Source organism: Carlito syrichta, unplaced genomic scaffold (genome assembly GCF_000164805.1).
Source record: "Carlito syrichta isolate Samal-C Ts95f unplaced genomic scaffold, Tarsius_syrichta-2.0.1 Scaffold143520, whole genome shotgun sequence".
In the NCBI taxonomy this organism is placed as follows: Eukaryota; Metazoa; Chordata; class Mammalia; order Primates; family Tarsiidae; genus Carlito; species Carlito syrichta.
In genome coordinates this window covers 4,334-15,750 of record NW_007087616.1, presented here as the reverse complement: position 1 = coordinate 15,750, position 11,417 = coordinate 4,334, and the positions used below count along the sequence as shown (strand labels likewise).

General features: G+C 47.5%; 1 protein-coding gene and 1 pseudogene across 2 annotated transcripts in view; both read left to right on the top strand.

Annotated features, from left to right (window-relative positions):
- The first annotated feature begins 153 nt into the window (after positions 1-153).
- Positions 154-11,417, top strand: part of ANKRD39 (ankyrin repeat domain 39) — a 12,372-nt gene continuing 1,108 nt past the window's right edge. For both annotated transcript variants that reach the window (XM_008050291.1, XM_021708691.1), the window contains exons 1-3: positions 154-273; positions 7,737-7,840; positions 8,263-8,466. In XM_008050291.1, the coding sequence (XP_008048482.1) occupies positions 174-273; positions 7,737-7,840; positions 8,263-8,466 (408 nt within the window). In that variant the 5' untranslated portion in view covers positions 154-173. The remainder of the gene's footprint in view (positions 274-7,736; positions 7,841-8,262; positions 8,467-11,417) is intronic.
- On the top strand, positions 6,005-6,374 carry LOC103251684 (annotated as a pseudogene).

The window sequence follows — 11,417 nt, the reverse complement described above, 5'->3', positions numbered from 1 at the left end:
AGCTAAGACCTAGGTGCCTGATTGGTCAGCTCCGGAGAAGAGGCGGGACTAGGGAGAAGACTGCGGACGCCGAGTGGCCAGATCCGGGACATTGGGGCGGGCCCTGCGTGCGTACGCCCCGCCCGTCGAGGACTGCTCTGGGCTGGCGGCCGGCCGGCGGCTTCCCGGCCGGGATGGCGGCCCCGCGGCGCTGCGCGGAGCGGCCCTGCTGCTCCTGCCCCGGCGCGGTGCCCGGCGTGCAGCAGACGCTGGAGGAGATGGACTTTGAGAGGGGTGAGGCGGCCGCGCCCTGCCTTCGGGACCCTCCCTGACGCGGGGCCGAAGAGGGGCCGTGAACGCGACCCCGAGGGCTCTGGGCCTGGTGCGGGTAGGGGTGTTTGCCAGGGCGCGAGCTCGTTGGACATCTCTTCTCGCATGCAGACGGGGAAACTGAGGCAGTGGCTTCCGTAACTTTCCCAAGTGGTAGGGGCAGAGCCCTCACCTGGTGACGACCTCACCTGGCAGAGACACAGCCCTGCTCAGGTGTGGGAGAGGGGCCTGGGTGCAGAATCTGCCGCTGGGGTATCGCACCCTCCCTGAGGGCAGGGAGCTTGCCTGGGGACTCTGCTGAGCCCGCCACAGGCTTTCGATATGGCAAAGAGCTTCACACAGATAGCTCTCGAGGCAGGACCTAGTGTCCCTATCCGTGGTGCCGGGAGAGGTCATTTGCTTCCGATTATACCGCGATTATGGTGCCAGTAGGAACCGAAGAAGGCGGAAACCAACGTCTCTCTTCGTGTTTGGAGCTGCTGTGCTGCTGCTGCAGTTGTGATCACACTGTCAGCAATTGCCGGGTGGATGCTTTATAAGCATTCGCATTTAACTATTACTATGTAATGTTGTCGCATCTGCCAGCTTCCCTCCACCTCTCTGCACTACTGAAATAGTTCCTTTAGCGGGTCCTCTGCGTCTGCTCCTGCCCTCCTGCAGTGCCTTCTGCACTCCACACAGCAGCCAGAGTGGCTTTTTGAAAATGTCAGGCCATTGCCTTGCTAAGCTATGGTGTGCTCATGTGCTCTTTGAGCTATGACCAGGCCATGTTTCCTGGCTTTGGCCCCCTCCCTAGCTTGGGGAAGGGAATCTCTTCTCTCTCTCTCTCCGCCCCCCCCCCCAATTTACTTTCAAGATAAACTATATTTTCTAATTAAAAAAAAAAAGAAAATATGAATCAGATCATTCCCTGTTATGGCCTGCAGAGCTCTGTGGTCCTCACCCATGCATACTCCCTTCGCTATCCTCATTTTATTTTTCATCCTTTTCTTCCCTCAGTCACTATGCTTCAGCCACACTAGTCTTTTTTTATTTTTTTTGAATTGGAGTCTCACTCTGTCGCCCAGACTGGAGTGCAGTGGCTGCTCCCGGCCACCACAGCCTTGACCTACTGGGCTCCGGCGATCCTTCCGCCTCAGCCTTCCGAATAACTGAAACTACAGGCGAGTGCTACCACGCACGGCTGATTTTTTTTTTTTATTTATTGTAGAGATGAGGTCTCACCAAGTTGCCCAGGCGGGTCTCGAACCTGCGGGCTCAGGCAGTCCACTCACCTCAGCCTCTCAAGGTGCGGGATTACAGGCTGAGGCACGAAGCCCGGCTAGCCACACTAGTCTTGTTTTGGTTTCCGAGATAATGCAAGACTTTTTCCTGAGTTAAGGCCATTGTACCTGCTGTCCCATCTGCTTAGGAGGGAACTTCCTACAACCAAGAGGCGAGCTGATGTTTTACCTTCCTATCTCAACTCAGATGTCACCTCCCCAGAGAGACCCCATCCTAGTAGTTCTCAACTGGAGCAGTTCTGCGCTTTCAGGGACTTTGGCAATGTAGAGCAGTGATTCTGGTTGTCACAGCTGGGAGGATGCGACAGGCATCTCGTAAGTAGAGACAAGGAATGCTATGTACACCCTATCATGCACAGGACAGCTCCCCGCAGCAAAGATTTATCTGGCCCAAGGTGTCAGTTGTGCTGCTGTTGAGAAAGAAACCTCGCCCTATCCAAAGTTAGGCTTGTTGTCCTCTAGGCTACTCTGATGTATCTATCATCCTGCTTTCATCAAACCAATTTTTACAATCTGACATTATTTGTTTGCTTTATGCATGCATTATTTATTTCCCATACCTGGAGAAGATCCTTATCTATTTTGTTTTGTAGATTTTTTTGTTTCTTCGTATCTTCTTTTTTGGTTCCTTTGTTTCATTTTGTTTTGTTTTGTTTAGATAGAGACTATATTGCCCAGGCTGGTCTTGAACTGCTGGACTCAAGTAATCCTCCTACCACAGCCTCCCAAAGTGCTGGGATTACAGGCATGAGCCACCATGCTAGGCCACAGTACATTATTTAACAATTCTTTCAGCATGGGTGCCTTCCCCCACATACACACTTGTGATAGCTTAGCCAAGTATAAAATAATAGGTTGACAGTTATTTTTTTCCTCTCAATTTTTTGAAAATACTACTTTATCTTCTTGTATCTGCTACTGCTGTTAACTCTGCTGGTTATCTGGTTGTTGACATTTGATGGGTGATGATCTTTTCTTTGTGGTAACTTTTTTTTTTTTTTTTTGAGTCGGAGTCTCACTCTGTCGCCCACACTGGAATGCAGTGGCCGCTCCCAGCCACCGCAGCCTCGACCTGCTGGGCTCCGGCGATCCTTCTGCCTCAGCCTTCCAAGAAGCCAGAATTACAGGCATGCGCTACCACGCCCGGATGATTTTTTGATTTATTGTAGAGATGAGGTCTCGCTGCCCAGGTGGGTCTCGAACCCACGGGCTCAGACAATCCACTTACCTCAGCCTCTCAAAGGCGCGGGATTATAGGCTGAGCCACCGAGCCCGGCTTTGTGGTAACTTTTAAATGCTCTCTTTATTCCTGATGTTAAGTCATTTCACTATGCTAGGTTTGTTTTTATTCATCTTCCTTAAGATTTAATGTGGCTTTTCATCTGAGGACTCATGATGATCTTTAATTCTGGATAATTCTTAGATGTTATTCCTTCAAACATTGCCTCTCCATTTCTTTTTCTTTTTTTTTGAGTCGGAGTCTCACTCTGTCGCCCAGACTGGAGTGCAGTGGCCGCTCCCAGCCACCGCAGCCTCGACCTGCTGGGCTCTGGCGATCCTTCCGCCTCAGCCTTCCAAGTAGCTGGAACTACAGGCGCGCACTACCACGCCCGGCTAATTTTTGATTTATTGAAGAGATGAGGTCTCACTAAGTTGCCCAGGCAGGTCTCGAGCCCACGGGCTCAGGCAATCCACTCACCTCAGCCTCCCAAGGCGTGGGATTACAGGCTGAGCCTCCGAGCCCGGCTCATTAACTTCTAGTAGACATATATGTTGGTACCTTCTGTCTTCCATATTTTTTTACTGCTCTTTAATACTTTTCTCTAAGACAATAAAAGAAAACTGCAAGGCAGTATCCCTGATGAACATAGATGCAAAAATCCTCAACAAAATGCTAGCAAACCAAATTCAGTAGCACATTAAAAAGATCATTCACCATAATATTTTTCTCTGTATTATCTTGTGCTGTATTCTGGGTGAATTTCAAATGTAGTCTGGGTGACTTTCAAATGACTAATTTTCTCTTTGTGTGAATATGCAATACTTGTTGACCCATCTGTTGCTGTTGTTTTGTTTCAATGATTCTACTTTTTTTTTGAGTTGGAATCTTACTCCATTGTCCAGGTCGTCGTGCATTAGCACATTCACAGCCACCCCAGCGTCGACCTGCTGGGTTTGCTGGGTTCCGGTGATTCTTCCACCTTAGCCTTCTAAGTAGCCGAAACTACAAGCGCATGCTACCATGCCCGGCTAATTTTTTTGACTTATTGTAGAGACGAGGTCTCACCAAGTTGCCCAGGCTGGTCTCGAACCCCTGAGCTCATGCAATCCTCTTGTCTCGGTCTCCCAAAGTGCTGGGATTTTAGGCTTAAGCCACTGCGCCTGGCCTAGGATATTTTTTTATTGTTGCCTCTGCCTGGCCCTTAGGGTTCACTTGTCTGGGTCAGCTTTTATGACAGATCCAGATTATAACCGATTCTTAGCTTAGAGTTTTCGTTCTCCAAGGGTCCCATACCACCAAGTAGCACGTGTCAGGGTATCTTATTTTCTATGTTTTGTTCTGCCTTTGCTGTCTTCTGACACCTATTTGGTTGGTACCTTTTCTTATTTCTTTTAGGTCTCTGTTCAAATGTCATCATTTTTTCAAACTATTTTATTTTTATTTATTTATTTATTTATTTTTGAGTTGGAGTCTCACTCTGTCACCCAGACTGGAGTGCCGTGGCCACTCCTGGCCACTGCAGCCTCGACCTGCTGGGCTCTGGCAGTCCTTCCGCCTTAGCCTTCCAAGTAGCTGGAACCACAGGCGCGCGCTATCACACCCGGCTAATTTTTGATTTATTGTAGAGATGAGGTCTCACCAAGTTGCTCAGGCGGGTCTCAAACCCGCGGGCTCAGGCAGTCCACTCACCTCGGCCTCCTAAAGTGCTGGGATTACAGGCTGAGCCACCGAGTCTGGCCCAAACTATTTTATTTTTTTAAATAAAAATTAAGTTATGAAAAAAATAAGTCTATTCCCTATAAAGTAAAATCATATCTTTGGGTTCACATTTAAAAGTCTGTAAGATTAATTCAGGTTTATGCCAAGAATCATTGCTCTACTTCCACTTCTTTTTTTTTCCCCTTTTTCTTTTCTTTTTTTTTTTTTGAGTTGGAGTCTCACTCTTGCCATCCAGGCTGGAATGCATCAGCACGTTCATGGCCACCACAGCCTCGACCTGCTGGGCTTAGGTGATCCTTCTGCCTCAGCATTCCAAGTAGCTGGAACTACAGACACATGCCACCACGCCTGGCTAGTTTCTGTGATTTATTGTAGAGATGAGGTTTCACCAAGTTACCCAGGCTGGTCTCAAACCCTCGGGCTCAGGCAATCCTCTCACCTCAGCCTCCCAAAATGTTGGGATTACAGGCTGAGCCACCATGCCCAGCCCACTTCTTTTTTTTAAATCTACAAATTTAGGGAATTTTTTGGAGGTTAATTCTCAAGAACTTCTACACGTGAACAGATTATGAGAAAGTACAGCACAACCCTGAAACAACAAAAAGCATTTGTTCTCTGACCCAATTTTTGTGCATCAGAAATTTAGGAGCAGCTTAACTAGGAAGTTCTGGCTTAGGGTTTCTCATAGGTTTGCACTAAATTTTTCAGCAAGAGCTGCAGTCTTTGAAGACTTGACTGCGGCTGGAGGATTTACTTCCAAGATGGCTCACTCATCTGGCTGTTGGCAGGAGGTCTCAGTTCTTTGCCATATGAACCTTTCCATAGGACTGCATGAGAATCTCAAGACAAGGCATCTGACTTCTAGAGTGAGCAATAATTCTGTAGGGCAGAAGTCTGGACATGGTGTCACAGAACTCTCTATTTAGGACCTCGAAGACTGAAATCAAGGTGTTGATTTGGCTGCATTCTCATCTGGAGCTCAGAGTTCTCTTCCAAGCTCATATGGTGTGGTTGGATTCCACACCTTGTGGGTGTATTTTCTTATTGGCTGTTAGCTGGGAGCTGGTCTCAGCAACCAGAGGCCACTTGCATGCCTTGCCATATGGCCTACTCCATCTCCAGAGTCAGCAGTAGAGAACCTCCCTCATTTTTAATCTTTCACGCTTTGACTCTCCCAAATGTTATCTTATCAAAGAGACCATCCCTGACCGCATATTCTCCTTGCCTGCTTTTTCTTCAGAGCATTTAGCACCACCTGACTTATCTTATAAAATACCTAGAATAGCCAGTCATGGTGGCTCACTCCTGTAATCCCAGTACTTGGGAGGCCAAGGCGAGAGGATTGCCTGAGCCGAGGGGTTCAAGACCAGCCTGGGCAACTTGTCGAGACCTTGTCTCTATAATAAATCAAAAAATTAGCCGACTCTTTTCCTCGGAGCAGACAGCCGCAGTGGTGGTGGCCTGTGCAGCAATGACCAAGATTAAGGCCCAAGACCTTCGCTGCAAGAATGAGGAGCTGCTGAAATAGCTGGACAACCTGAAGGTGGAGCTGTTTCAGCTGCGGATCGCCAAAGTGATAGGCGGCACTGCATCCAAGCTCTTTGAGATCCGAGTCGTCCGCAAATCCATTGCTTGTATTCTCACCGTTATTAACCAGACTCAGAAAGAAAGCCTCAGGAAGTTCTATAAGGGCAAGAAGTACAGGCCCCTGGATCTGCAGCCTAAGAAAATGTATGTCATGCGCCATAGGCTCAGCAAGCACAAGGGGAACCTGAAGACCAAGAAGCAGCAGCTGAAGGAGTGGGTGTACCCCACTGCAGAAGTACGCAGTGAAGGCCTGAGCACCCATGAATAAAACACAACTGGCTGACAAAAAAAGAAAAAAAATAGCTGGATGTGGTGGTACGCGCTGTGGTTTCGACTACTTGGAGGACTGAGGCAGAAGGATCACCTGAGCCCAGCAGGTCAAGACTGCGGTGACCATGAGCATGCCACTGTATTCCAGCCTGGACAACAGAGTGAGACTCTTATTCGAAAAAGGAAAAAAAACCCAACTACAATACCTAGAATATACATGTATAAAAAATATATAAAATATAATTTATATAGTATAAATATACATAATAAATACATGTAGAGCTACACAGACATGCACATATAAACAAATATATATTTGTTTCTCTGTTTCTTTTCATTAGAATGTAATCTCATAAAGCAAAAATTTGGGGGGGGGATCTTTTATTCTTGACTACCTCTAGTACCTAAAATAGTGCTGTGTACATAATAAGTATTCATTACAGCCAGGCTCGGTGGCTCAGCCTATAATCCCGCGCTTTGGGAGGCCAAGGTGAGTGGATTGCCTGAGCCTGCGGGTTCAAGACCCACCTGGGTAACTTGGTGAGACCTCATCTCTACAATAAATCAAAAATTAGCCGGGCGTGGCAGCATGCGCCTGTAATTCTGGCTACTTGGAAGGCTGAGGCGGAAGGATCGCCAGAGCCTAGCAGGTCGTGGCCACTGCACTCCAGTCTGGGCGACATAGTGAGACTCCAACTCAAAAAATAAAAAAAAAAAAATATTCATTACATACTTGCAGAAGGAATGAATTGCCTGGGCGTGGCAGCTTGCTTGCTGCTGTTCTGCAGGGCTGGAGAGGGGAGACTCCAGTCCCAGCCCCTCCATGCTGTGGTACATCCTGCCTCCCAGCTTCATGCACAGAGCTGTGCTCTGCTCTCTGCCACACACATGGACTATAGCTTTCTCTCCAGACCCTGGTCAGGCATTCATGCCAAAGTCCCAAGCTGTTTGTCCAGTTCTGAATGCCCCTGGGTTCTACAGCTCTAGCGCCTGCTACCTGCTTTGGCTGTGGTTTTCACTTTGTGAAATTTCCTCTTCTTGCCTTTGGATTTGACAGCATATTCAAACACATGAAATATTACTTTATCCAGCATTTGTGTTTGAAGTAAGATGAAGGGACTTCTGTGTCTGCCCAGTCCTACTACTATGATTAGACATTCCCCTAGTCACAGCTGTGTCACCAGCACCCGGAATGATCCTTGGCACAGAGGAAGCCCTCAGTTATTACTGTTGAAGGAATAAATAGTCTCCATTTGATAGACAAGAAAACTAAGGTCAAGAGGTAAAGGAAGCACAAGAAATCCTATTATTCAGCATTATTCAGGACTTTGCTTGGCTTTCTGCAGGAATCTGGTCAGCAGCCCTGAACGGAGACCTGAGCCGAGTGAAGTATTTAATTCTGAAGGCAACGGACCCTAGTCAGCCTGATTCCGCTGGCTACACCGCTCTGGTGAGCTGGGGAGGGACACAGCGTCAGCAGGGAGCCAAGCTTTAAGTCGGGATCTTTGCTTTCCATGGAGTGGGACTGAGACTTACTTTTTTTCTTCTCCCTCCCTTTCTCCTCTTCCAGCACAGTTTCTCTTTTAAGCATCATGCGAGCCTGGGTTTTTTATATGAGTGTCAGAGCTTCACATCAATTATTTAGTTTTACTTTCATATCAATCCTGTGAGGTAGGAATTATTATTTCCCCCATTTTCCAGTTCAGCAAGCTGAAGTTAGAAACAAAGAAGCTTGCCCAGGTCATTCAGCTTCTGGGGGTGACACCTGAGATGACTCTAAGCCCCTCGCTGCAGGGCCTTGCTCTGGCCCCTTCACCACCCTCATTGCCTGCCTGGCTTCTGCTGTGTGACCTTGGTCTCTGTTCCCTGCAGCATTATGCCAGCCGCAATGGACACTATGCTGTGTGCCAGTTCCTGCTGGAAAGTGGAGCTAAGTGCAATGCCCAGACCCACGGGGGTGCCACCGCTCTGCACCGGGCCAGCTACTGTGGGCACACTGAAATCGCACGGCTCCTTTTGTCACATGGGTCCAACCCCAGGCTGGTGGATAATGATGGCATGACCAGTCTACATAAGGTATGCTCCTTCCCCCTTTCCAAATGCTTTTTTCCTTCTAGAAGTTATAACATGTTCATGTAGAGAGCATGGGGAGAAAGAGAAGCACAGAGAATAAATGAAAATCATCTGTAATCTCTGCTCACCTCTTGTCACTGTAGGACTGATGTTTCATTTTCCAGCCTTCCTCCTGTGCTTGTAAATTCAATGTGCAGTGTCACTTTAGCATTCTTTCCTTCAGTGATACATCACGAAGGCTTCTTCACACATTTAGTCTTCTGAAACTTGTGTCTACTTTTGCCCCTCCCTGTAGTCCCCTTTCTGTTTTACAGCCAGAGTGATCCTTTCATCAAACTCTTTCTGCCTGGAAATGCCTACTCAAGGTCAACATTCAAAATGCTCAGAAGCATGTTCTGCCAACCCCACATCCCTCGGCCTTCTAGGCTACCTCCTTCAAGGCTTTCACGTTACTGGTTTTCTGTGTGTCTTTGAGAGGAGGTTTTTGCATATTTACAGCACATGTGTGTGAACATAGTCTTCTCTTGCCTCCACTTTGATTTTCTCCTAGAGCAGTGGTTTTAAAAAGCAGTTCTGATCAGGCCCATGCTTACGTGGAATCCTTCAGCGGCTTCCTTTTTCCCAGGTCTGTAAGTTACTCTGCCAGATTTTCTGGGGTTGGCTCCTGCCTACATCTCTAGTTGTATCCTGAGCTATTGTCCCTTGTCCCTTATACCCAGGCCCTACTAGTCATTTTTCTTTTCTTGAACCAACTGCTCTGTCACCCAGAGCCATATTTAACAAGCTGTTCCCCCATCTGCATTCCTGTCCCTTCCTGTTTTTAATCTAGCTTGTTTCTTTCTTTCTTTCTTTCTTTTTTTGAGTTGGAGTCTCACTCTGTAGCCCAGGCTGGAGGGCAGTGGCAAGCTCACGGCCACTGTAGCCTCGACCTGCTGGGCTCAGGCAATCCTTCCACATCAGCTTTTCAAGTAACGGGAAGCACAGACACGCACCACCACACCTGGCTAATTTTTTGGTTTGTTATAGAGACGAGGTCTTGCCAAGTTGCTCAGACTGGTCTCGAACCCCTAGGCTCAGGCAGTCCTCTCGCCTTGGCCTCCCAAAGTGCTGAGATTACAGGTGTGAGCCACTGCACCCAACAAGCTTGTTTCTGCCCCATCAGCAAACACATCATGCCCCCAGAGGGCCTTTCCTGAGTCCCAGATGTGGTTAGCTCACCCAGGTGATTGCCTAGCTCTGTGTTCACAGATCCAACTTTTCCTAACTCCTGTGGCCCTTGCAATTCCATATATGAGGTCTGTCTCTCTCATAGAGGTGGCTGGGACTTCATCTTGTTTACTATTGTAGCTTAGGCACTCAGCACAAGCACTCAATGAATATGTGCTGAGTGAACAGCTGGATGCTGGGTGTTTTTTTTTCTTTAATCTTTGCCAATTGGACAGGCAGATTGCTTATAAATGGGCTAAACTGATGTTACTTAGACATTCTGCTGCTGCAGTTCACACAAGGGGTGTTTACAGGCCAGACACTGTGGGTGTACCTGCCTGCTGTTACCCACAGCTTGTAGCACTTAGATGCACCTCCATCCCTTTTCCTCTCATTCAGAGAAGTGTTTGAAGGATATGAATTGTTCCCTTGTGTGTGTGTGTTTTTAAACTATTTGCAAACATTGGTGCTTTATTTTTTGTAAAAACTTATTTGAAACGCATCTGCAACTGCTCACAACATACCACTGCTGAATCAAGGTAACAGAATTGAGAACCTGTACTCATCAAGAGGATCTACCGCCCGGGCACAGTGGCTCATGCCTATAATCCCAGCACTTCGGGAGGCTGAGGTGAGAGGATTGCCTGAGCCCACGGGTTCAAGACCACCCTGGGCAACTTGGCAAGACCTCATCTCTACAATAAATCAAAAAATTAGCCGGGCGTGGTGGCACATGACTATAATTCTAGATACTTGGAAGGTTGAGGCAGAAGAATCACCTGAACACAGCAGGGCAAGGCTATGGTGCCCGTGAGTATGCCACTGCACTCCAGCCTGGGCGACAGAGTGAGACTCCAACACAAAAAAAAAAAGAGGACCTACTAAGGAAGATTTAGATTCACATGGGATAGTGGTTGCCACTAGTATTCATTTGGATTCTTCTCAGATGCTCCTGTAGCCCATCAGTTTGTTTGTTGAGAGAAGTACGAGATATAGTGACTCACAGAGTTGTTAAAATGTCAGACTTGGAATAAGTCAAACCTGGTTCAGAATCACTAGTACTGGGATTTTGGGCAAGTTACTTAACTTATATAAACCTAAATTTCTACATCTATAAAATGAAAATAATGGTGGTTCTTATTTCTGAAGGCCATTGTGAAAGTTAAATAAGATAATCTGTGTAAATCACTTAAGTGTTATTTTTTGGAAGATGTAATATTTATTTACTTTTTTTTTTTTTTTTTTTTTTTTGGAGTCTCACTCTGTCGCCCAGACTGGAGTGCAGTGGCCGCTCCCAGCCACTGCAGCCTCGACCTGCTGGGCTCCAGCGATCCTTCCGCCTCAGCCTTCCAAGTAGCTGGAACTACAGGCGCGCGCTACCACACCCGACTAATTTTTGATTTATTGTAGAGATGAGGTCTCGCCAAGTTGCCCAGGCGGGTCTCGAACCCGTGGGCTCAGGCAATCCACTCACCTCAGCCTCCCAAAGGCGTGGGATTACAGGCTGAGTCACCAAGCCCGGCTTATTTACATATTTTTAGAGACAGGGTCTTGCTATGTTGCCCAGGCTGGTCTTGAACTCTTGAACTCAAATGAACCTTTCTTTTCAGCCTCCAAAGTTTATATAGGCATGAACCACTGCACCCAGCCATCATGTGGATGTCTGTGAAAGACACTTGAAAATTCCAGGTTCAGCCGGGCTCGGTGGCTCAGCCTGTAATCCTGCGCCTTTGGGAGGCTGAGGTGAG